This window comes from Saimiri boliviensis, chromosome 3, assembly GCF_048565385.1.
Source record: "Saimiri boliviensis isolate mSaiBol1 chromosome 3, mSaiBol1.pri, whole genome shotgun sequence".
NCBI lineage: Eukaryota > Metazoa > Chordata > Mammalia > Primates > Cebidae > Saimiri > Saimiri boliviensis.
This window is the reverse complement of record NC_133451.1, coordinates 44,840,494-44,867,825: the sequence shown is the minus strand read 5'-3', so window position 1 is coordinate 44,867,825 and position 27,332 is coordinate 44,840,494. Positions and strand designations below refer to the sequence as shown.

Sequence of the window (27,332 nt, the reverse complement as noted above, 5' to 3'; positions counted from 1 at the left end):
TTTTTTTTTTTTTTTTTTGAGACGGGGTTTCGCTCTTGTTACCCAGGCTGGAATGCAATGGCGCGATCTCGGCTCACCGCAACCTCCGCCTCCTGGGTTCAGGCAATTCTCCTGCCTCAGCCTCCTGAGTAGCTGGGATTACAGGCACGAGCCACCATGTCCAGCTAATTTTTTTTTTTTTTTTTTTTTTTTTTGTATTTTTAGTTGAGACGGGGTTTCACCATGTTGACCAGGATGGTCTCGATCTCTCGACCTCGTGATCCACCCGCCTCGGCCTCCCAAAGTGCTGGGATTACAGGCGTGAGCCACCGCGCCTGGCCGAAAATTTTTAACAGTAGAGTTTTTATTTTTACGTTCTCGTAACTCGGCTGTTAAGCTGGTTACTATTAGTACCTTAGAGAACAGCACGGGCTGTCAGAATGATGACTGATAAGCTACAAATTACTGTCTAACCCAGGAATACTAGCTCTATATCATCCAGTGCTCTGACCGAAGTGTGGACTCCTAATGTTCTAGCATACTTCATGTGCTCTGATTTCCATCTTTAACAGCTTGAGATAAAGTGGGAATCTATTCTTTCCAGAAGAATAGAGTTTATAATAGAAGTTGTATCTTTGAGAGTATCTTCACTCTTCCTTTCCCTTGTCAGAGAGCCAGACTGAGAATGCAGCAATTGCTTGATGAAAGTTGCCTTGAGGAATGTAAACAGCTGAAGGAACCATACATAGCCTCCTCTTGGAAACATTCTCTCCCTTGTCTGTCAGGCTGGGGATGTCTCCAAGTTGTACTTAGTAAGCTCTTAGTAGATATTTGTTAATTGAACCAAATGATCCCACTAAATAGATGCAAGTCAGTGTTCATTCCGTCTCTGCTTCCCTTTCCTAGTTGGCTGTTTTCACTAGTGCTTTGATGAGAGAGGTGTTTCTTCAGCTCCCTTGTCAGAGTAAGCTGAATCACTAGATTTTGAAGAAAGACATTTCGAAGAGAGAGAAGGCATTGCAAGTTTTCTACCGAGGTGATGGTTTAAGAGACGGAACGGTTCCAAAATGTGTTGGTGATAGATAGACCTTGCATTCATTCTTATGTTGTATTTATTTGTAACTAAAAACCAGAGAATATCATGATTAGATGTCTTTAGTTTCTTCTCCACTAACTTTTTGCATCCTGTTTACAAGTGTACAGGCATTCTTTATTAAAAAATGAATTGGCAAATAATAACTATATATTTATCCCTTACAATGTGAGGTTTTGATACATATATACATTGTGGAATGAGCTAATCAGGATAATTAATATATAATCACCTGACATACATATAATTTCTTGTGGTGAGAATATTTAAAATCTACTCAGTAATGCTGAAATAGAAAATACATAATTATTCATTATAGTGCCTTTGCTCTCCAATAGATCATCAGAACTTATTCCTCCTATCTAACTGAAACTCTACACCCTTTGACTGGCATTTCTTCTTTTCCTGCCTCTTCTCCGCATTCTCAGCCTCTGGTAACCACCATTCTACTCTTTTATTCTATTATATGGACATTTTTTGAGGAACCTCCATACTGTCTTCCTTAACGACTGTAATAATGTACATTTCTATCAATAGGGTACAAGGGTTCCTTTTTCTCTACATCTACACCAGTACTTGTTATCTTTTATCTTTTTGAAGATAGGTATTTTAACAGGTGTGAGGTGATGTCTCATTTATGGTTTTAATTTGAATTTTTCATATATATTTGTTAACCATTTGTATATTTCTTTCTTTCTTTTTTTTTCTTTTTTTTTTTTGAGACAGAGTCTGGCTTCATTGCCAGGTGCCAGACTGGAGTGCAGTGGCACAATCTCAGCTCACTGCAACCTCCCCCTCCTGGGTTCAAGCAATTCTCCTGCCTTAGCCTCCCGAGTAACTGGGACTACTGGCGTGCACCACCACGCCCAACTAATTTTTGTATTTTTAGTAGAGATGGGGTTTCACCATATTGGTCAAGATGGTCTCTATCTCTGGACCTCATGATCTGACCACCTCGGCCTCCCAGAGTGCTGGGATTACAGGCACCCATTTCTATACTTCTTTTGAAAAATGTCTATTCCAGTCTTTAGCCACCTGCTTTTAAACAAAATTATTTGTTTTCCTATTATTGGATAGTTTGAGTTTATTTTATAGTGTAGATATGAGCTTCTTATCTGTTGTATGATTTGTGAATATTTTCTCCCAGTCTGTTCTTTTTCTCTTCCATCTGTTGTTTCTTTTGCAGTGCAAAAATTTTTTAGTTTGATACGATTCTGTTTATTTATTTCTGCTTTTGTTGAATGTGCGTCTAGGGTCATAGCCACAAATCGTTTCCCAGACCAATGTTGTATAGCTTTGTCTCATGTTTTCATCTGATAGTTTTATAGTTTAGAGTCTTATATTTAAGTCTTTAATCAATTGTGGTTTGATTCTTGTATCAGGGGTAAGATAAGGATCAAATTTCATCCTTCTCTATGTGGATATTCAGTTTTTCTAACATCATTTATTGAGGAGGCTGTCCTTTCCCCAATGTGTGTTCTTTAAACCTTTGTTCAAATCAATTGACCTTGGATATGTGGGGTTATTTCTGTGCTTTCTATCCTGTTCCATTTGGTTGCTATGTCTAGTTTTATGCTAGTATTATGCTGTTTTTATCACTATAATTTTGTAATGTATTTTGAAGTCAGGTAGTGTGATGTCTCCAGTTTGCTTTTTTTTTTTGCTTACAGTTGCTTTCGCTATTCAAGATACTTTGTCATTTTATACAAATTTTAGAATTGACTTTCTATTTCTATGAAGAATGACATTGGACATTTGATAGAAATTGCATAAAATCTGTAGTTCACTTTTGATGATATGGATATTTTGAAAATATGAAATCCTCTAATTCATGAACATGAGGTATCTTTTCATTTATATGTGTCATTTTCAATTTATTTTAGCAGTATTTTATAGTTCTCAGTTTATGGATCTTTTAGCTCCTTGGTTAAATTTACTCTTAACTATTTTTATGCTGTTGTAAATAGGACTCATATTGTTCATTGTTAGTGTATAGAAATGCTATTGATTTAGTAGGTTAATTTTGTTGTATGACTCTTTAATTAATTTATTACATCTAAAAGTTTTTTGATGGATTATTTATGACTTTCTATATATAAGATCATATTGTTAGTGAGCAGAGAAAATTTTACTTCTTCTTTTCCCACGTAGAAGACTCTTATTTTTTTGTCTTGCTTAATTATTCTAGTTAGGATTTCCAGCACTGGTGAATAGAAGTGGTGATAGTACACATACAGGCATTCTTGTTCAGGATTCCCAAATAGTCTATACTTTAAAATTAAATGTAATATAATTAATTGAGAAAAATAAAAAGCAAACAAAGGAAACTACAACAAAAAATATAATACATAAAGATGCAACTGATTTTAAAAGCACCAGGAATCTTACACTAAGAGGACAAGTAATGTATTAAACATATGTTTATATTTTACATTTCCAAAACATTAAAATATATCAAAGCCAAAACGTAGAAATAGAATAAAAAATGATGTACTTAAACAAAATACACGCCAGTTTTATTATTGTTCTTAACTCTTCCTGCCTTTATGGACCCTTTGTTGACCATCCAAATACAGTAATGTATTGTTTGGGTTATTCTTTTTATCAAATGTATGTTGATTGCCCACTGGGAGTAAATTAATAGGTAAGGGGCAAGAGTTCCGTAGGGATAGAATGGAGACCATTTTATTATCTAATTTAATGTTTTCAACTTTTACTAGAGAACACTAAGTATCATATTCACAGAAGTCACTTAATAGGTATTTGTTGACTTTAATTCAATTGATAGATGACAAATGGCACATGTAGGTGTTATGGGAATCATCCCAGAAAGCAGAATGCCTTTGTTGTTGCTGAGAGCATAAGGCAAAGCATAGCAATGACTAACCCATCTTAAAATATGTGCATGACATTCTAGTTATGATACAAGATGAGCAAAATTATTAGCATCGTGATCTACTTGAAGGGATGTCATCTACAGCTTGATTTCCTCTCAGTATTGTACATTAATGTCTTTATTGATATTACTGTTAATATCTAAATTACAAGGATGAAGACAGTATAACATATTTCTTGGATAGTTAGCACCAGTGAATATAATTGAATTTCTCCTGTGCCTGTCACTATTGTCATTTTTCCTTCTTAGAATAAGCAAATGATGTTTGTACTTGCCTCTCATTTTCCCTAGAAGCAGACTCTAAAACACAGATTTTTGGGGGGAAATGATATCAGGAGACACTAGAAGAGGGAGTGCAAAGTGAGCCAGTAAGGAAAGAAAATCAGTGCAGGGTATCCTAATGAGAAGGTTACTGCTGAGGACAACTGGAGTTTAGTGCCACTGTGGACTCTTGGGGAGTGACATGGAATATGTTGTCTCTACTTATGGAGAGAGAAAACTGTTTTATAGTTCTTCCATTTTCCACCAGTCACTGGTTGCTTGTTGCTCCCAGGAACATAACCCTGTATACTTCCAGTCTACCATCACCACCAGAGAAAAAAAGGCAGAGCATCACAGGTACAGCAGAATGCCATCACATGTATAGGAATTGTGATTGTCAGGGCAGTATGGAACAAGAAGCTGACACTAGATGTAAAATTGGTTTTATGTGGTATACTAGTCCATTTTCACACTGTTGTAAGACTGGGTAATTTACAAAGAAAAGAGGTTTAATTGACTCACAGTTCCACAGGGCTGGGGAGACACCGAGAAACTTACAATCATGGCAGAAGGGGAAGAGGCATATCTTACATGGTAGCAGGTGAGAGAGTGGAAACAAGCGAAGGGAGAAGAGCCTCTTATAAAACCATCAGATCTCATGAGAAGTCACTCACTAACATGAGAACAGCATGGGGGACACTGCTCCCATGATCTAATCACCTCTCATTAGGTCCTGCCCTTGCCACTTGGGGATTATGGAAAGTACAATTCAAGATAAGATTTGGGTGGGGACACAGAGCCAACCCATACCGTATGGATATACAATATTTTACATTTTATTAATAGGATTGCCTAAACTATAAAACTTTTGACCTGGAATTATTAGTTTTTAGAATAAAAATGATGCACATATTTTTGGCAGCTAACTAGAAATTTCTCTCCAGGAACTTCTTCTACTTTCTTACCACTAGATTTAAAAATCTATTTCCATTTGTTTAAATACTCTCCGTACTAATTCCTGATATAATTAAGGATGTTCTCTCCTCCCTCTGTGTATTAGTTGCCAATTCCTTTTAGTTAATGTCCTGGCTGCATGCTCAAAAATTTTTCTCTGTCATTGATCTTTTCTCTCTCCTGTACATTCAGCTTCTCCCTTTCAACCTCAGTCTTTCCCATCTGCCATGCCATATGTTCAACTATCTTCTGCCTTAAACAAGCAAAACAAAAAGCTGTCTCTTTTCATCCACCTTGCCCTTTTGCTAGAGTTCTCTTACCCTTCACAGTCTAACTTCTCAAGGCTTGTTTAACATCTCTCTAGTCTTTTCCTCTTCTGTCTCTCACACAAAGCTGGCTTCTGCACAATTTCTTTACTCAGCTAGTGACTTCAGGATCTCTAAATCCAGCAAATATTCCAGGCCTTAGACTACTGGATCTCTCAGTAGCATTGACTGTATGTCACTCCTTCCTTCACAGGAACATGAATTGCCTTTGTAGCACTCATCTCTAGTTTTTGAGATACTGTATTCTCCTATAATTTTGGTTTCACTACCTGTCTGTATGCTATTTTCTAGCCTAATTTCTTGGCTTATTTTCATTTATAAATTGTTTAAATGCTGGGACTTGGGCTTTTTAAAATTTATTGGTGTGTATTCCAATATTAGGTATATTCATCTACTTTTTAGACTTCAGTTATAATAGTAACACTAATAATAGCTAGCATTATGGAACATTATTATCTGACATTGTTCTATACTCCTTTCAAGTCTTAATCCTCACAGGAATCCAGTAAGGTGGCTTCTTTTGCCTATCTTGCATTAGGGATGAGGAAACTTAGGTGCATAGAGGTTAACTGAGTTGTCCAGTTATTGTTCAGTAGAATCACAGACTCTGGAGTATGCATTCACAGCCCGGAACTCCCCAATTAGATACAGATATACATAGATGGCAAAATCTTTTATATTACCTTGTATTACCATGTCTGCTATAAGTGATTTTATAAAGTAACTCATTTAATCTTTATAACAAGACCATAAGGTAGGTATAGTTATTATCTATGCTGAATTGTACACAGTATACAGATAAAACTAGTTTTCCAAGGTCACACAATTACAAAGCATGCATGTTAGCTGTGCCTGTTTCTTCAGATCCACCTTATACTATTCTTCTAATCCCTCTGTATTCTCTTTCTGTACTTTTTTCACTTCCTGATGAAATCCAACTATTTTTTCTATCAGTATCTTTGAATGTACTGTTTCCCCTGTGCTGGTTAGGCCTAATATTATCTAATGTGTCTCACTCAAACCTACTCACTTTTAAAAGATCTTTATAATGTACTTTTTTGTATCCATGAAATATAATTTGATTAAGTAATCCTACCCTTCCTCTATCCCAAATTGAGTCAGGCTAAATGGTTGGTTCCCTCAACCAATATTTATTTAGAGCCTACTATGTTCCAGAAGTTGTTATTTGTTCTTGGGAAATACCATGAGACAAAACTATTTTTGTTTTCTTATGGTTTTTATTTTAAAATATGTATGTAATATGGAAGAAAACTATAGGAAATATTGGAAATTAATGTTATTATGGAAAAGGCAGGGAAAAACAGGGCAAGGCAAGGGAGATTTATAGTATTGGTGGTTGAGGGAAGGTGAAATTTGAATTACAAGGTCCCTTTTGGTCTTATTGAAATCAGGTGACTTTTGAGCAAAGTCTTAACTAAGTTAACATTTTTAAATGCTTAGAAAGTGTTGAGCATGTAGTCAAACCTATAGAAATATTTGTTAAACATAAATATGCAGAGCTCTGTGGCTTATACCTGTAATCCCAGAACTTTGGGCCAAGGTGGGAGGATTAGTTGAAGCCAGGAGTTCAAGGCCAGTTTGGGCAACAAAGCAAGTCCCTGTTTCTAAAATAAAATAAATAAATAAAAATTATCTAGGTGTGGTTGTGTGCACCTGTAATCCCAGCTTCTCAGGAGGTTGAGATGGGAGGTTCACTTGAGTCCAGGAGTTGAAGACTGCAGTGAGCTATGAGGCTGTGATCATACCACTACACACCAGTGTAGGCATCAGAGTAAGACCTTTTCTCTAAAAATAAAATAAAATAAAATAGTAAGGTGAGAGAGTAAGCTATGTACCTGTGACACGGGCCTCCTCGGTGGAGGAAAATGTCTGTGAAATACCAGGAATGTTTGATGAACATTCAAGAGGTCAGTGAGGCAGCAGTTAGTGAAGATAATAGCAGAGAAGAAACAAAGTAACAGGGTACAGTTATGAAGTGTTATGTAGGTCATGAATATAAGGCTATAGCTTTTAATACATGGAGTGAGATAAAGATCCATTCTGAGGTTTTATGAAGAGAATTGGCACGAATGAATTTCTGATTTAAGAAGGGACTGTGGAAAAATACTTGTGGAATGGAAAAGTAAAGACCTCCAAAAATCTGCTCCTCCACAAAAGCAATAAGAGCAGTAGCAAAAATTATATAATCAACCTTCTCAGTACTCTTAAAATTAACCAAAACCTTGCAACAGTTTGAGGAGTATTTACAAGACAAAAGTCTGAAGCTTACTCAGCACATTGAGTTTGTGTAATTTTAACTTTCATTATTTCATCTTCTTTACTGCATCTCCAGGCTTAACTTAAAAATCAAGTCTTGCAACTCTGTTAATTGTGAAAAGTGGCAGTCTAGAGGCCACCAGATTTGACAGAATCGGTTTAGAGCTACCCCAAAATTCCCATTGCCAGCGAACTGTCACCATTTGACCTGTCTGTCCACTCTCAGGATTCATCTTTATTTTGCTTTACTTAGCTTGCTCTGTGTGGAGAGCTAAATTTCCAGGGCATTTGACTAAAACAATTAGCAGATTTTGTTTAATGTCGCAGTGATTTTAAAAGAGATATCAGCTGGAGTTAACAAGAAGCTGGGCAAAATCTAAAGAAAAAGCTGAGGACTTAGATGACAATAGGGGGCTTTTAAAACCTCAAACCTATTATTGGGAATCTCAAAAGCCTTGCACAAGTGCCTGAGAAACACTTAGAATGGTCTTAGTCTTTGAGGTAGGATAGCCTCAAGATTCTGCAAAGCAGGAAGTGAAGGCTAAGGTAGAGTTACAAACTGTGTGCTGGAGTGTTGAAGACATTACTTGCCCCTAATCCTTTTACCTCACAGAACCTTTGTTCAAAGGCTGGGAAACTTACTGGTTCAAAGCATTTAAGAAAATCACTATACTAGTATTAGCTGGACACTAAGCTAATTGAGCAAGAGACTTCAGTGGCTGCAAAAGACGAAGAATACAGGCTTTACAGAAATAGTCCTATAAAGTCACTAAACAAAAAATAGTGACAGCAACAAAGAGCAATACACACAAACACACACACATGCACACACAAACATGCACACACACCTTGAAGAGTGAAGAATTTATCTTTAGACTTATCATATTATAATATGTAAAATTTTAAGTTTTCAACAAAAAATTATGACCCATGCACAGAAACAAGAACATATGTTTCATATAGAGAAAAAATATGAGTCAATGTAATTGTCCTTTAGGAAACTTAGATATCAGAATTACTAGTCAACAACTTTAAATGATCTTTTAAAAATATGTTTAATAAACTAATGGAAACAATGTCTAAAGAATAAAAGGAAAATATAAAAATAATATCTCACCAAAAGAGAATACTGACAAAGATTTATATATATATATATATATATATATATATACACACACACACACAAAAGGATCTCATAGATACTTTGAGTATGAAAACCAACTGAAATAAAACATTTACTAGAGGGGTTCAGTAACAAATTGAAACAGTCAGAAACATCAGTAAATCTGAAAAAAGTTCATTGAGATGATTCATTCTAAGAACCAGCAAGAAAAAAAAAAAGAGAGAGAGAAGCAAGGAATACAGCCTCAAAGACCTAGAGAACACATAAAGCTTATCAACATTTGGTTAATAGGATTTCTAGAAGGAAAGGAAAGAAAGGACGGAATGAATATTTAAAGAAATAATGATTAGGGAGCTCCCAATTTAATGAGAAACATTATTCTGTACACCTAGAAAGCTCAACAAAATCAAAGGATAATTTCAAAGATATATCTACAAAATATTAGCAAATTAAATTCAGCAACATGTAAAAAATTATACACTAAACCAAGTTATATTTATGCCAGGAATGCAAAATTGCTTCAACACATGAAAATCAATTACTATAATATACAGTATTAACAGAAAAAGGATAAATCCTTCATGATCATCTGCACAGGTGCAAAAAAAAAATCATTTGACAAAATCCAACACTCATTCATGACAAAAAATTGTACAAATTTGGAACAGAATAGAAAATATCTGATTCATAATAAAATGTACAAAATAGGCAAATTTGTAGAAACAGAAACTGAATTATTAGTTGCCAGAGCTTGTGAGAAGGGAATATGGGGAAAGACTGCAAATGGATATGGGATTTCTTTGTGGTGATAAAAATGTTTTAACTTTAGAGAGTAATGATGTACAACTTGGTGATGATACTAAAAACCACTAAATTGTAAACTTTAGAAGATGGTATTTCATATTATGTAAATTATATCTGAATAAACCTATTACTTTCTTTTTTTTTTTAAAAAAAACGAGTGTAGGGGTGAATGAGTGCAAGCAGATGATTGTAGCTTCAAGAGTCCTAACAATGGAGGAGGTGAGAAGTCTTTGGATTGTACCTATCTTTGAGAGGAGATTTACTGTTGAAAAGAGAGAAGCTGTGAATAAAACCAAGATTTGTGACCCAAACGGTTAGAATAAATAAAATACAATAGAGAAGGCTGTAAATGAAGTAATTTTGGAGAGGAATATCAGTTTTGGTTGAGACATGATTAGTTTAAAAAACCTATTAGACAGACAAGTGAAGATGCCAAGTAAACAGTTGTATGTAGAAGTCTAGATTTTAAAATAAAGTTCTAGATTGCAAATAAAAATTCATAAGTCCTTAAATACATGAAATAAATCAAGAGAAGTAAGTGTAAATACAGAGGACCAAAAATGGAAATTTGAGGCATTCTAATATTATTAGGTTAGGAGTTAGGAATGAAGGATTTAGAGAAGCAATCAGTAAGGGTGGAATAAAATAAAGTTATTACCATGTCCTGGAGAAAAAGTGAAGAAAGTGTTTCCAGGAGGAACTCCTTTATTGTATATTCTCATAGCATATATCATGTCTGCAATTGTATATTTATTTGATTTTTGGCATAGTATCTCTCTTTGTTAGGCTATAATAAGCTTCATTATGATAGCAGAAGCTAAGCCTGCTTTAAATGACTATGAACTAAGAGTAAGAATTTATTTAGTTAACCAGGATTTATTAAGACCATAAACTCTGTCAGGGGCTGTTCTGCGCTGTGACTTTATCTTTCTGAGCAAACAAAACCCTTGTCTTCATGGAACTTAACTTCTATTGGAGGATATAGATGAGTACTATTTTACAGAACTTTCTGTGATAATGGTAATCAGTTGTTCTATCCAGTATATCCAGTATGGTAACATAGGCACATACGGAAAAAATATGGCCAGTGTGCTGAAAAACAAAATTTTAAATGCTATTTTATTTAATTTAATTAAAAATAATTTAAATGGCCACATGTGCCTTGTGTCTTCCATAGATACAGATATGTACAGCAAACAGAAAAAATAATAAATGAACTTACAGAGCTAGGGAGAGATTTGGAGTGGTTGTAATTTAAGATAGAATGACAACTTTATTCACTCATTCATTCACTCAATTGTGTTGAGGACTATATACCCATCCATAATGAACATCAGGAAATAATAAGCCTGATTAGCCTTACAGATGGTGAAAAAAATTTTTTCATCTCCTTTTAACTGCCTGATCTATATTTTGAAGCTGCAATGCCTTTGAGTCAGCAAACTGGTCCAACCTTTCTACTTCTCAGTAGCTATCTGTTTGCACTCTCAAACTCCAAGAAAATAAGACTAGAAGGTCAGAAATGGGTAGGAGACATTAGCCATAGAAATATTAGCCTGAGAATTAATTCAAGAAAAATTCTATGAATAAGAGCAAACAGGAAAGAAATATTTTTTAAAATGGAAAATTGAAACTTTCCAAGATTTTCAATCTCAAATTCCTACAAAAATCAAGTAATTGGCTTACATATGAACCACAGAAAATCAGATAGTTCTCTTCCCATTTACTGTGGATATCTTACTTTGGGAAGTGCTATACTGAAATTATTCTCTGAATTTATTCTTAAGTTTAAAAAGATACGTTTTTAAAAATAATGATGAATGCATGATTTTATTTTCACTATTATTTAAAATATTATTGAAGATTGGCTAATGCAATAACCTAAAATAGAAGTAAGAGTAGGAAAAATGATGTTGTTTTTTTCCCCTAAATATGCAGATAATTGTGTACTTAGAAACTTTGCTGGTTCAATTGCATGTGAATGAAATTATAATTAGTTTTTCTGGATTACGCATCACTGAAGTGGAGAACATTTTCCTAGAGAAGTTATTTTCTATTCCTAGAATAACCAGTGCTACTGGCTAGATCAAACAATAAATGGTCAATATGAGTTTATTACTTCTTTCATGTGATACACACAAAAACTTTCTCAAATATTTTTATGATTCTGTTTCTAATTCTACATATATTGTTACCAGTTCCTTGAGAAAATCAATTTTGAAATGTTTGTGTATGTGTGTGTGTGTCTGTCAGAGAGAAGAAAGAGAAAGAGGATCTGGCACAAAGAATGTACATATTAAACATCCATCAATCACTTAAAAAAGAGAGGATTTTGCTGTTGTCAAATGTTAGAAATTTTATTTGGAAAGTTTGATCACTATTGTACGTATTGCCCAGTACAGTTCAACTATTATTGTGTTTGTCAAAATAATTTTGATAAGCTTTTAAAAAGAATACTTTCCACTTACTCTCTTCATGTTCTTACCCTCCATTTACTTTCCAAACCTCATTTGTTTTATGCCTTTATAGTTTTACTGAAAATACTCTTTTCCAGTATCTGCACATCCTCCGACAGTCAAACATAAGGTCCTATACCTGCAACATTACTTTAAAACAAATTATTTTCTTGAATTTTACCATTTCCTGTTTTCTCTCTCTCCCCCCGCCCTTTTTTTTTTTTTTTTTTTTTTGGTCTTAACAATGGCATCATCTTCCAAACTGAATACACTGTCCTCAGTCTACTTCTGTCTACTTTGTCTCAACTTGCCCCCTATATAAATGTACCATAATGTAACATAGCCCTGGACACAAAATTCTCCAAGTCAATATCCTCCAGTGCATCAACTGCTGCCATGTATTTGAAGATAATATTCTCATTATTGTGGCATGTCAGGTCTGTTTTGATAAAACTTCTGCTTTTCTTGGCAACCTGATCCCACCCTCTGCACATACATGTCAACCATGTTTATGAGTGAAAGTTAACTATTTGTGGAAACTAGCTTCTGCAAAAGGGAGTTTCCCTGCCTCGAATATCTGCCCTGCTCTTTGTTGGATTAGAGGATGCTCAGGACCACTGAAAATCACAAAAGAGTGAAACCTTCATGTCTTTCTCCAACATGCGTCTCTGGGCATTGAGATATCTTCTTGGTTACAGCAGATATTTCTCGTATTACATTTTTAAAATTTCTTTTTCTTATTATGTTTTGAATCTTTCACAGGCAAACATTTTAATTTACTCACATTTTATCCTCAGCCATCTATTTTAAGTGAATCTTGTCAAATAAATAATAATTGAGCATTAATTTTCTTCTTTCATAGTTTTGCAAAGAACTTTCTTAATAAAGAAATCCTTATTGTTATTCTATGCTGCATTTGCCAGCAAAAAGTAATTTTTTATTAATTAAACACTTCTTAAAATTATTTATATGTGCATTTTGGGTATCCTTTGGGGCCATTTATTTTTTCTGTGAATAATTTTAAAAATTCAGAGAAGTACACAGAAGAGTAAGGTTAACAATGACCACCCCAATCATACCATAAGATTTTGTCAAAATTTATTAGGATTAATTTTAAAAGAAGGAAATATTAGGATTAATTTTAAAAGAAGGAAACATTAAGAATACATTATGTATTCTTCAGTACATTTCTGCAGGCTATTCCCTGTCCTCTTTCACCATCCTGAATTTGATGATTTCTCCTAAGGATTATACATTCTTCTGTGTATGCCACATGCATTACTTATTTCTCCTAAAGTACCTATTATCAAGCTTCTTGTGTTTTGCCTCTGGAGAAATCTATATAGAACATCCTCTTACTTTTTCATATTACTGTAGGTATTTCTCATGTCAAATATTTAGCTGATAAACAATTATTTTGAGGTAACTAATGGTGGATATTTATGCTAGGAGCTCTTTAACTGTTCAGATTTCAATTTTGGTTTGCAGTGAATCAGGGCAGTGAATTCCAGTGAGTTTGTTACTTCACTGGAAGCCTGTTAGACTCTCAACTTGCATTTGTCAATGGAAAGTTTGGGCTCTGCCTTCACAAATGATAGGTATCTTTTCCTTATAACTAGCAATAGCTATGCATGACCATTTTCAATGTTGATGAAATATTTTGGAAAAAGATCGATGTTCTACATTACTAAAATGAAAAATAAGTTGTTTGTTCAAACATACAGCACCTAACATGCAATAGATATTGTAGTAAGCACTCGTGACATAATAGTGAACAGAAGTGGTGCAGTCCCTGTTTTTTGTGGAGCTTACATCCTGGTTGTGGAGACAGACCAAATCCAAAACAAAAAGTAAGGAGAATATATTAAGGCATTAAAATAATGGCAAAGTTGAATAGTCCCGTAAAAAGTGTCAGAGAGCAAAAATAAGAGAAGAGGACTTACACTGCATAGGGGGGATATGAACTCCGGCTCTGAAGAGAGAACATGTAGATTGAAACTTAAGTGCAGAGAAACAATTAACCAAAGAGAAAATGAGAAACAATAGCCGTTTTGAAGGCTCTGAGTCAGGACAGATCTTGGTGTGTCAACTAAGAGTGATCAGGGCCAGGCGCTACAGCTCATGCCTGTAATCCCAGCACTTTGTGAGGCTGACGCGGGTGGATCACCTGAGGTCAGAAGTTCAAGAACGGCCTGGCCAACATGGTGAAACCCTGTCTTTACTAAAAATACCAAAGCTAGCTGGGCATGGTGGCGAGAACCTGTAATTCCAGCTACTTAGGAGGCTGAGGCAGGAGAATCACCTGAACCCTGGAGGCAGAGGTTGCAGTGAGCCACGATCGCAGCACTGCACTCTAGCCTGTGAAGCAAGAGTCAAACTCCATCTAAAAACCAACAAAAATGAAAGAATGATCAAGACTGAAGAGTGAATCGTGGTACCTAAGATTCAGAGACTCAAGTTGCCACAGATTATACATTCACTTGTTTACTCTGTAACATACATCTCTTCAGTGGATCAGAATATTGTAACAGGCATTAATAGCACAACTCCACCCTGTTCGAAAAACAAACATAATCAGAAGATACTATAAAATGCCTTCACAAATCAGAGTCACAAGATTAGAATATCCTGTATTCTACTGGAAATAGCCTACATTCAAATAATCTCCCTAGCCACCCCTCCCCTCCATTTCTTTCTTTTCCCTTTTCCTTTGTTTACTTCCCTTTCCTTCTCTAAGGAAAAGCCAAATTATAACCAAAGATTGAGTTTTGATCATGGAATTCTAGAAGATTGTGTTGGATGTGTCAAATATCTATACTCATTGCACTAAAATAGTTCATTAGCACATGTGGATTCTTTACAGCTTTTGCATCATCGGTATTGAAATCCTAAAACAAAACAAAATAATTCTTTACTAAGGATGCCTTTCCTAGGCCAAGACACTATTGGATGTTCCTCATCAGTGTTTGGCTTATTGATTTTCCTTTTTCTTAACATCCACAGCAGGAAGAAGTAGCTAAATAATGTAATAATCTTCCCAATGCATACATTATTTAGCTATGTTTATGATATCGGTAATCCATGAAACCATTTCTTTTTATAAAAATAACTTTTCATATCTATGTTCTGAGTCTTAGGCATTTCTCTTACTACTTAGAGTTTTGAGGCTAATCTTATTTTTTATATCAGTTCTTAAGATACCTCCCTATAGCCACTAGGCACTGATGATACTCCCTTACCCTTTACTTGCCATTTGGCATATAGGAAATGTTATTCACATCTGTAGCGTCAATACCTTCACACATTTTTGTCATTTCTTAGACTCTAACTTTACTACTTAAACTAAGGAGAATCATTTCACCTTTTTCTCTTAGGCTAAAATCTGCCTTCACAATTTAATTTCTCTTCTCTGGACATTTTAGATCAACTGCTATAACAACGGTTTATTCAATTACTAATTGATTAAATGTTATTGTGTGATTAATTTGGTGTGGATAAAAGGGAAAAAGCATTGGGCCTCATCTCTGCAATTGCTTTCTAATAGTATATATAATTCAGTTTCAGGACCAGCTACATAATTTGTGATGCCCAGTCCAAAATGAAAATATAGGGCCCTTTATTTAAAAAATAATTAAGATTTTTAAAGAAACCACAAATAGAATATTAAATTAAGCATGGACATCTTCTCAACTCAGAGTCCTATGGGACTTTGTATACTCAGAAAGTTGCTCCTGTGCAGGTCTTTGGGGTAGGTGGCATCTGAAAATAAGTTTATAAATTTATTTCTTTTCAAATGGACTTTATAATAGAATTTCAAAAATACAGTTTTAGTGATAAAATAGTATATATACAACAAAACTTAGTGAACATGTTTCTTCAGAGCACTGTAACTATGCCTTTGGCATGGAGTATTCTGGTGAACAGAAATGTGTTTAACAAGAAGCTACTGTTAGTTTTAAGTTTATCATTGACTATGGTATAATGACTTGATTTAGCTTGAGTACTCAGAAACGAGATTGCTTGGATTATAAACCTTTGCTCTATCTACTCTACTAGCTGTGGGTCCTTGGCAAGTTTACTCACCTTTGTTTGAAACATTGTACACATGCAAAGGGATAATAGAGAATGTACATCATAGGTTTGACATGCAGATTCTGATATTTCACGTGCTTTAAAGAGTACCTGGTATGTAGTAAGCATTCAGAATCTACTCTGTTTTATCAAAATCCTTTCTATTTTTTATTTGTGCCTTAATGGAAACAATATCCTGGACATAGTTTACTCTCTTTAATGGTTGTTAATTAATGTCTAGTATAATATGAAAAATATTTCATGTTATTGTTTGTGTAGAATTACAAATCTGACAGCTAATGGATAAGACATTTAGCTCATGTTGATAAAAATTAATGATGTGTATCTTTCTACTACAAGAGTAGTGAAAAGATTTTTGTGTTTAGATCTTTTCTTTGACCCTCTTCCCCATCACCATTTGGCTTATTTAAAATAAAGGATGTAAATCATCTGGCTAATAGAGCACTCCAGATAATTGTATTACAGTTATTATGTGACATAATTTTAGAATCCAATTTAGTTCAGTCATAGCATTTCATGCAATCTTATATACATTTAAAAGTAAGCTTGTTTGAAAGTAATCCACTGTAATTAATTCAAGTGATTTAAATTTATTTTTATGTCACTGAATGATAAAGCTTTTTATATTAATTGGAATTGTGTTTATTTGTAATTACCAAGCTGTTTTTTTGTGTATGGAGAAGATACACTGATTTACATTCTATAAATTGAATCTTTACCATCAGGAGATAACATCTAAAATATTTAGTTGAGACATCAAATTTAGGATCATATCAAACAACAACCATACTTTATTTTTAGTACTGGTAACACATTTATTGTAAGCTAATTTGCTTAAGGTATTTCCTAAGAAAGTATTCGTTTTGAGCAGTATAGTCTTAAAATGAGGATGCTCTAATCACGTTTGGTTTCCAAGTAAGAATATCATAATACTTCCATGCATTTTGCATTAAGGAGGGTGAAAACCTATGAAATAGCCCAGCATTATAGTCATTATGGTTGCAAAAGTTGACAAGAAAGTAAAATCCAGTACTCCTGAATTTATGACAACACTTCCAAACCATATCATGTACTCAAACCCTTCTCTCTCCTGTGACTCTTATTATATAATATCTATATTCAATCTCTTTTCTCATATCAGACAGTATTACTGAAGTCTTCACTAACATCTACGTGACCAGTTTTGGCCCTGTCTCAGATACAGATATGGTGAGTTTTTTCATTAAATAGTATTTTTACTTCACATAATGGGAAGTGGGGGGTAATTTAGAATAAACTGGCATTTTTAGTGTTATAGCATTATATGTATGTCTCATGTCTATTTAGTCTACCCAGATACATGGAGAGTTAAAAAAGTTTGGATTTGTGGTTTCCACTTCGAACTTCAGTATTTGGATTAGCCCTTTATGTTTTATATTGTTTTTACAACATGTCTACCTAGCTACAGTGTAATAAATAATTATTTAAATAAAATTAATTGTATTACAGAGAAAAATTTTCTAGAAAGATTAAGGCAGCAGTGTGAACTTGCATAAGGAAAGAGAATATAGTTTCATAGATAAATGCTTCTTATAGAATGAGGTAATGGTCAGTGTTACATATTTAAAAAACAAACAAATTTCTGATTGATACTAAGCAAACTGGTTGCCTTGTTATGCTGTCTGCATACATACGTACAATATATGTAATCTGCACACATAGTAGGTATATAAAAAATCAACCTAAAAAAATTAGAATGTTGGTACTCTTGGATTCTATGGAACTGGTGTTATTTACTTTTTCTTTAAAATGAGACAGGCCTGGTGTGGTGGCTCATGACTGTAATTGCAGCACTTTGGGAGGTCTAGGTCGGAGGACTGCTTGATCCCAGGAGTTCAAGATTAGCTTGAGCAACATAGTGAAACCTCATATTTACAAATATATATATATATATATATATATATATATATATATATATATATGAAAATTAGCAGGGTGTGAAGGCACAAACCTTTTATCAGAAGGCTGAAGGCTGAGGTGGGAGGATTGCCAGAGCCCAGGAGATTGAAGTTGCAATGAGCCGTGATCATGCCACTGCACTCCAGCCTGCATGACAGAGTGATACCCTGTCTCCAATTAATCAATCAATTAAAATAAAATAAAATGAGATAGGTAGGTGATGAAAATTGGTCTCATGTGTTAGGTACTGGTGGGTTAGAATCACCAAAGATGAATTATTGATGAAGCATAAAAAATTTAATAATCAGTCCTCCACCTTTACTGCTAACTATAGTGTGCTGTAATAGAAATTTTTGATGAAATAGTTTTTCATTCATTAGTACCTTGTCAGATTCTACCACGTCTCTCAACTGACATTTGGTTCACTTTGCATTTCCTTGATGTGCCTGTCTCGTGTCCCCTGCTACTTCCCTGCCAAATCTGAGGCTCATTCACCCCTCAGGCAACTTTCTCTCCAGGACTTCATGGCTTTTTAGAGCTCCATCTTCCTTATGGCCTAGACACTGAGAATTAAGTCCTTGTTGCTTTTTGCCCAATTATCCTCCATTATGTCATTTCTACTCAAGTTTTTCCCTTTCTCTGATAACTCTGGGGAGAAGTTGACAAGTTTGCACATTTTCTACCTGGTAAACAAACAAAACAAAATATTTCATTTTTGCAGGCTTGCATAAACATTATCAGCTAATTTATCAGGAGCTCCCTACATTTTCATTAGGGACCTACATTCCACTTTTATGATAAAAAATATGCTGTTTATTTCATCAGAGCCACATCTCTGACCTCAGAGATCTTTTCTTACTTTGACCTGGCTGGCAGAAAACATAATAGTTGGGGGGATGATCCCCACCTTTGGGGAGTGGTTGATGCTAAATGTTGGCAGGCCTTTAAAATTCTTTGAAACAGGAATGTCAAGATTTCAGTGCTTTCATTTTTCCCTTTCAACTCTGTGTCTTAGGCACAATTCTGAAACAGGAGGAAAAAATCCTTTTCTTCAGCGTAACATTCCTTTTCCCTTGCATCATCTTAAATTTCGACCTGAAATATCAATCTGCCTCTTCCCATGAGTCAGTTGAAGTGGACAGATCCTTGTAATGATGGCAGAGACTGTTTTTTTTTTTTTTTTTTTTGCAATAATATGCATTCCAAATGTTATTGGTTGGCTGTGAGTATAATTTTATCCTAGTAAATATTCTTTGCCTTAGTGCAGCTTGTCTTATATATTCCCAAATGTTAGAAAGATACAGTGCAAATAAACACCTAACTTCTATCTAAATCAAATAGAAGAGTCAGAATTTTGTTAAGTACTACATTGAAAAATTAGCATAATATTATATAAATTATGACTCTTACATATGGTTACTTTGTGTTTTATTATCAGCTAAAACAGAAAGGCAAATGATATAAGACTCCCAAATATCAATATATTTTCAATAGATTTTTTTATATTGTAAATTTCAGTAGTAGCAGTTACTGCATTGAAATTTTAGCTTTATTTTTTTTCAGAATAACTTCACCTAAAACATTTCTCTCTCTCCATATATATATGCATACATATATATATATATATGCACATGTACATACATAAATACCAATATATATATATATATATATATTTCTAGCAAGATATGTTTGGTGTTTGAGGATTTTACACAAACTCATATCATACTTGTTTGCCAAAATGTACAAAGTCATTTGTTTTACAGTGATGATAATGGATTAGATTAATCCTCTACCTCTCCATATTGTGACCATTCTTTGGGATTGTTAACGTATTTAAAAAGTTGGTAGTTGATGTTAGGTATATAGTCATGAGCAATAGGACACATTTAACTCCTTTATATCTGAACTGAATAAAAGCAGTCTTGTTTCATCAGTAAATTGAACCTTAGAATGTTAAAATTTTTTAGCAGGCTCAAGATATGCTTTCTTATTTGTGAGGATCCTATCACAGATTATAGAAACATTAAAATATACTCACACTACCAATATAGGTTGCACTGAGTGTAATTTCAGTTGACAATATTTAAATAAACAAAACCACTTACTTTGATTTTTCAGTTTTCTTTTTATATTTCAGAATACGTGGGTGTGTGAGTGTGTGTATGCACACCTAAATACAGATTCAGTTTCCAAAATGAAATGCATATTCAGCATCTTAGTAGGTTTTGGAAAATCTTGAAGGACCTAGACATTTTCCCTAATGATACATTTCCCTTAATGCATTCAGCCTAAAAAATTTATATGAGATTGCTCTACCCTTGTCAGATTTCCTATTTTATTTCTGTCTTTATTTACCTCATTTGGTTAGGATTATCAGCAGTTGTTTAAGAGGAAGTCTAATTAATCACAAAACTACCAAATGGGAGCATACTATAGAAACACAGTCCAGTCACAGGACAGCACAGGAAAATTCTGATATAAAGAAACATTAACTAATAAAAGACAGTTAAATTCATTTTAAAAACATGGATAAAAGAAAATGCCAAGCAATACAAAATTAACAAATGCAGACAGAATATCTATTTTTAGGGGTTCAGTGTCACCATTTCCAGAGTCAGGAAGAAACTGAGGACTTGGAAGAGCACCCTTTTCCCCTAAGGCCAATGAATTCCAACCTCACTGGAGGGGTGCTGCTGCTATAGGAACATGCAGCTAGCTACTGCTGGTGAAGAAACATGTAAGGGTATATGCTGAAGCTGGTCCACAAAAATAGGCTGCCCGGGCTGAAAACTCATAGCATGCCAATCTTTTGAAGCTGTGCCGAAAAATGGCAATGCAGCTGACCCAGAAAGAGACCAAGAAAGAAAACTCCCTTCTCTTGTTATGACCCTGGAGTGTCCCTCCAGCACCCTCTTTTGACAAAGCCTGACATTGTGTGAGCTGGGAGAGGAGCAGTATTTATAGGGTCCATCAGGTATCATAAAGGGAAGAAAAGAAGGGTGGATTTCAAGTTAAGAGGCAGTACACAGATAGCTGATATACTAATAATGTGTAATACAGGGAGGAGGATGGAGAGTGAGGACTAGGAGATAGTTTGATTAATCAACAGGTACTGTTGATATTTGTCCAAATCTAGATAAGAAAGATGAACCTGGGAAAAATTGCAGTTGAATAACCTGTATACATAAGTAACAGAGACACATGCAAACACATGCATTTACTCACATTTTAAGTCTATTAGGGAAGATGGTGTTCAACTGAAAAACATATATACATTTTATAAGGAGAAAGGATTTGGTCTTCATGATGATTGAAAGAAATGTTTTCCATCTTGATATTATTTTTACTGGAAAGCAAGACAAGTAATGAGGCAAAGTTTGAATTTATGTTTGGTGTGGATGGCAAGCTTGAGGAATGAGACCTGGTTGTGACACTCAATAAAAAGAAATGTTATAATGATGGGGAGAGAAAACACAGCCATATTATTATCTACAAGTCAAAGTGGATTTGGAGATAGCTAATGAATATCTTACAGAAGGAGTTTGTTAATAAGAAAACAAGTATGGCCGGGTGTGGTGGCTCATGCCTGTAATCCCAGCACTTTGGGAGCCCGAAGTGGGTGGGTCACAAGGTCAAGAGTTCAAGACCAGCCTGGTCAAGATGGTGAAACCCTGTCTCTACTAAAAATCCAAAAAAAAATATAATAATAATAATTAGGCTGTCATGGTGGAGGGCACTTGTAATCCCAGCTACTCAGGAGGCTGTGGTAGAGAATTGCGTGAACCTGGGAAGCGGAGGTTGCAGTGAGCTGAGATCGTGCCACTGCACTCTATCCTGGGCAACTGAGTGAGACTCTGTCTAAAAATAAAAAAGAAAAAAGAAAAAAAAGAAAAACAAATTTAGTTTTTCTATTAGTTTATTTAGTTTGTTAATGGTTTCATTAAAAAATGGAAAAAGGACATGAAAGAATATATCTTACAGTGACATACATGTAGCCAACAAGCATATGAAAAAGTGTTCAATGTCGCTTATAATTAGAGAAATGCAAATCAAAACCACAATGAGGTATCATCTCACCCCAGTCAGATGGCAATTATAAAAAGTAAAAAAAAAAAAATCACATTGGCAAATTTGTGGAGAAATGGGAATTATTATACACTGTTGGTGGGAATGTAAATTAGCCACTGTGGAAAGTGGTTTGAAGATTTCTCAAAGAAGTTAAAACAGAACTACCATATGACCCAGCAATCTCATGACTATCAGTAAGACATATACACTTGTATGTTCATTGTAACACTATTGCTACTTTTAGGAGCCTAGGTGATACACTTTTATTTCTAATTAGTGTGCATAGTCAGCAGCAAAATCTAAATTCCTAATTTCTCCTATTCACGGCAGTGATGTAGATTTGTTTTGACATTAGCCTAAGAGAAAAAAAACAACATAGCAAGAAAAATTAAGAACCAAAAAATATGCAAACACACACACACACACACACACACACACACACGGTTATCTTGGAATCATTAACTAGTGTAATTGTCTCAAAAAATTTGTAGCTCTAAATGATAATTAAAGATCCTACTTACAGTTTCTGCAATTAAGTTGAAAATATTTTATTTTAACATTTGAAATTCATAAGAAGGTAGTTAATTTTTGAAATGTACCAGTAGCTAACAATTGATAAAGTTTGTAGTAGGCATGTACATTTTAGCGATTTCTAAATTACTGTACTTTTTTTTTTAACCTTTTTTTCTTGGTTTATATATGGGATGTCTTTTCTTATATTAGTAAACATTTTCACTGTGTGTACACATTCTTCAGGTGTAAGAGTTATAACTACCAATTATTTAGCCTAAACCTAGACTGAGAACCTCAGCCATAATGGTTGTCTATAGTGAAGTGTTAGGGTTAGAGCTTGGACAATGAAAGCTTTGAAGTAATCTTGAGATTTCTGATACAGAGTTTACCATTAGGCTAAGATGCAGGCAGTCTGTTAAGTAGGACCTTGGCTTATTGATTACATTGATTACCCCAGATAATACTTTTCTTCCTCTACAAAAACACAGAGTGCATTATCCCTTAGAATCTCCAGAAGCTACTGAGATATTATTTAGTTCAATATTTAACATCAAGGAAATTTAAAGACTTGTAACATTTAATATCTGATCAAAATTGGCACTGAACTTAATCTCTTATCCTTTTTCAGAGGTTGTCATTTGTAAATCTAATTCATTAAGAAAACCTGTGACAAACATGGCAACCCCTTTATATCAAAAGTAAAGCAATAATGTTTACTACTTTTAAAGCCAGCGTGTTGAAGCTGGTTGCTGTAAGGTAATTGACATTTTGGAAAGTTAGGAAACAGACTCTGGGAACATTCATTCATTCGTCAAATTTTTTCAGTGCTGACTTAGAATTTCTAACGATATTCCCCAAAATGTGATTTATAGACACTTGCATTGTAACCACCTGAATTATTTTTTTAAATAGTTGTTTCCTGGGATCTTCCGAAGATCTATGGACTCGTATTCACTATTTGTAGGACATGAAGGTCTGTATTTAACATGATAAGGTATTTGACTTCATGCTAAGGGAAGCACAAATCTATTATAAGATTGGTGAATGGGTGGAGGACGGTAGAGGGTATGTGGCAGAGTAAGAGTTCTATGATCCAATAATTCATATTAAAGGATATGGAAAAGGAAAACTAGTTAGAAAGCTATTCTATTACAGGCAAGAGATGAATGTGGATTGCCCCAGGGCAGTGGAACTAAAGATGGAAAGCAGTGAAAAGATTTAAAAGTTATCTGTGGGGAAGGATTGGTGATTGGTTGGATGTAGAGGTGGAAGAAGTAGTATAGAATGACATCTTGGGGAATTGCAGAAATAGCGGTACCATTCACCGGGATGTGGAACACAGGAGGAAAAGTTTTGTTTGCTTTTGTTTCATTTCTCAGGGATGAACATTTACATTTTGCACATGTTGGGTTCGAGACTATAATTGGAGATGTCCAGGTAGCAGGCATGGATCTGGAGCTCAATAGAGAAGCCTGGAGTGTAGACGGCTTGGGAGCCATCTAATGCTGGTTGAAACCATAGGCATACCTAAAATTTTAAAAGGAGAGAGATTAGAGCGAAATGGCATCATACTTTCGCAGAAACTCTAGAACACCAATATTTAAAGGATGGAAGGAGGACAAAAAAGTGGAGGAAGATAATGAGAAGGAGCAACTGTGGGTATCTTTCAAAATGTAGGATGGTTCCATTTTCTGAGCTAGGCTGTGCTTTGATCCTTAATTAAAAAAAAAAAAAAAAAAGGCAGAGACCACTGCCTTATTCCTTATCAGATACAGTGGTATGCCCTTGTCAGCCCTCTGCCAAAATGGGATTCTCTAGATTTAAAGTGAGATGGCTTATTTGGTAACTGGATGAACACATGCATTTTGCACACAGTAAAACATCACCCAGAGGGTGGGGAAACAGTTTCAGAAGTGTTTAGGTAAAAGTAATTTGACTCCATTCACTACCTTTCTTGGGGAAGGAGAGTTGTAGAAACTTAGCACATCTAGTCATAGCTCTTTCTGTTTTCTAGGGTCACAAAGTAGCATTCCCTACCACCCTCACCATTCTTTTGTATAAACTATATAACATTTGTTCCTATCAAATTACCAACATAATTATTCACATTACTAGAAAAAAAAATCCAAAAATTCCAAAATTTATATGGAGCCAAAAAAGAGCTTGAATATCTAACATAATCGTAAGCAAAAGAGCAAAGCTAGAGCCATCACAGTACCCAGCTTCAAACTTCCCTGCAAGGCTGTGGTAACCACAACAGTGTGGTGCTAGTACAAAAACATGTAGATCATTGGAACAGGCTAGAGAACCCAGAAATAAAGCCACACACTTACAGCTAGCTGATCTTTGACAAAGTTGACAAAAATAAGTAATCGGGAAAGGACTCCTTATTTAATAAATGGTGCTGGAATAATTGGCTAGCTAGATGCAGAAGATTGAAACTGGACCCTTCTTTGAATAACATACAAAAATAAACTCAAGATGGATTAAAGACTTAAATGTGAGATGTAAAACTATAAGAATTACAGAAGAAAACATAGAAAAATATCATTCTGAACACAGACCTTGACAATTTCATGATGAAGTCCCTAAAAGCAATTATAACAAAAACAAAAGTAGATGACTGGGACCTAACTAAATGAAAAGAGCTTCTTCATAGGAAAGCAAACTATTAACAGAGCAAACAGATAACCTACAGAATAAGAGAAAATATTTTTGAACTATACATCCAACAAAGGTCTAATATCCAGAATCTATAAAGAACTTAATAAGTGAAAAACAAAGAACCCAATTAAAATAAGGAAAAAGGGCATGAAAGAACATTTCTGATAATGACATACATGTAGCCAACAAGCATATGAAAACATGTTCAACATTGCTTATCATTAGAGAAATGCAAATCAAAACCACAATGAGGGACTGTCTCATCCCAGTCAGATGGCAATTATAAAAAGTAAAACAAAACAAAAAAAAACAAAAAAACATGTTGGCAAAGTTGTGGAGAAATGGGAATGGCTATACATTGCTGGTGGGAATGTAAATTAGCCACTGTGGAAAGCAGTTTGAAGATTTCTCAAACAAGTTAAAACAGAACTACCATAAGTCCCAGCAATCTCATTACTATCAAAAAGACATACATACTTATATGTTTCTTGCAGCAGTATTCACAATAGCAAAGACATGGAATCAACCTAGATGCCCATCCCTGGTAAACTGCATAAAGACAATGCCGTCTATATGCAGCCATAAAAAAAAATGATGAGTTCATGCCCTTTGTAGGGACTTGGATGACTATCTGGAAACTATCATTCTTAGCAAACTGACACAAGAAAAGAAAACCAAATACTGCATATTCTCACTCATAGGCGAGTGTTGAGCAATGAGAACATTTGGACTCAGGGAGAGGAGCATCACACACAGGGGGCAGTTGGGGGGCACTAGGGGAGGGACAGTGGGGGGTGGGGAGGGATAACATGGGGAGAAATGCCAGATATAGTCAAAGGGGGAATAGTGGCAGCAAACCACCTGGTTATGTATGCACCTATGCCACAACCCTGCATGACCTGCACATGTACCCCAGAACCTAAAGTAAAAGAAAAAAAAAAAGAAAAAAGAAAATATCATCTATATACACCTTGGAAAACTATGCAGCCGTGAAAAATAATGAAATCATGTTATTTGCAGTAACATGGATGCAGCTGGAGGCCATTTTCCTCAGCAAATTACTATAGCAACGCAAAAGCAAATATGACATGTTTTCATTTGTAAGTGGGAGCTGAACATCAAGTACACATGTACACAAAGATAGAAATAATAGACACTGAAGCTTAGTTGATGGAGGGGTAGGGTTGAAAAGCTACCTATCGATACTATGTTCACTACCTGGGTGGTGAAATAATTTGTACATCATACCACAGCAACAGGCAATCTACTCATGTAACAAACCGGTACAGGTATCCCCTGAACCTAAAGTAAATGTTGATAAAGGAAAAAAAGAAAAACACAACTAAATAACAACTGTGATTACTGAAAATGAAGTGATTTTTAAAATAAAAATTGCAGAGGTTGCATGTTTTTGCCCTAGGTTTCAAGTTTCGAGACTATCTTTGGGAAAGCCATGAAGACCTTATATGCCTAAATTAAGAATAATAAATATTATCCATTGGGGCTACCACCATATATTTTCTAGGGGATATCAACACATGTAGATAGTTGACAGGCATTGAAGATCTCTGGTCCCATGATGAGGATTTTCTCAATGGTTCTCACAATACCAGGAGAATGCCATTTTAAGAATACCAGTACAAGAGAGCATTGCAAAAGTAGGGAGGGAACACTGTGTCATATATTATGGTAAAACCCAGAAAAAGGTTTAAATATGTCATTAGATTAAAAACAGAAGTATTTGCTGATTGTGGTAAAAGCAACCAGATTGCAGTGGGTGGAGGCAAGTGGGAGGTGAGGAAATGGAGAAAGAGTAGAGGTAACATTTTTAAGCAGCGTGGTTGAAGAGAGGAGGCGAGACAGAGGGCAGTAGCTCTACGGCATTATA

At 34.9% G+C, this 27,332-nt stretch overlaps 1 protein-coding gene across 7 annotated transcripts in view; it reads left to right on the top strand.

The window, feature by feature from the left end:
- The window catches only part of GABRA2 (gamma-aminobutyric acid type A receptor subunit alpha2), a 146,135-nt gene that overhangs the window by 42,683 nt on the left and 76,120 nt on the right, over window positions 1-27,332 (top strand). For 5 of the 7 annotated variants that reach the window (XM_074396081.1, XM_039468584.2, XM_074396079.1 and 2 more), the window contains exon 4: window positions 17,403-17,470. The exons of the other annotated variants lie outside the window; for them this stretch is intronic. In XM_074396081.1, the coding sequence (XP_074252182.1) occupies window positions 17,403-17,470 (68 nt within the window). The remainder of the gene's footprint in view (window positions 1-17,402; window positions 17,471-27,332) is intronic. 7 annotated transcript variants of the gene reach the window in all.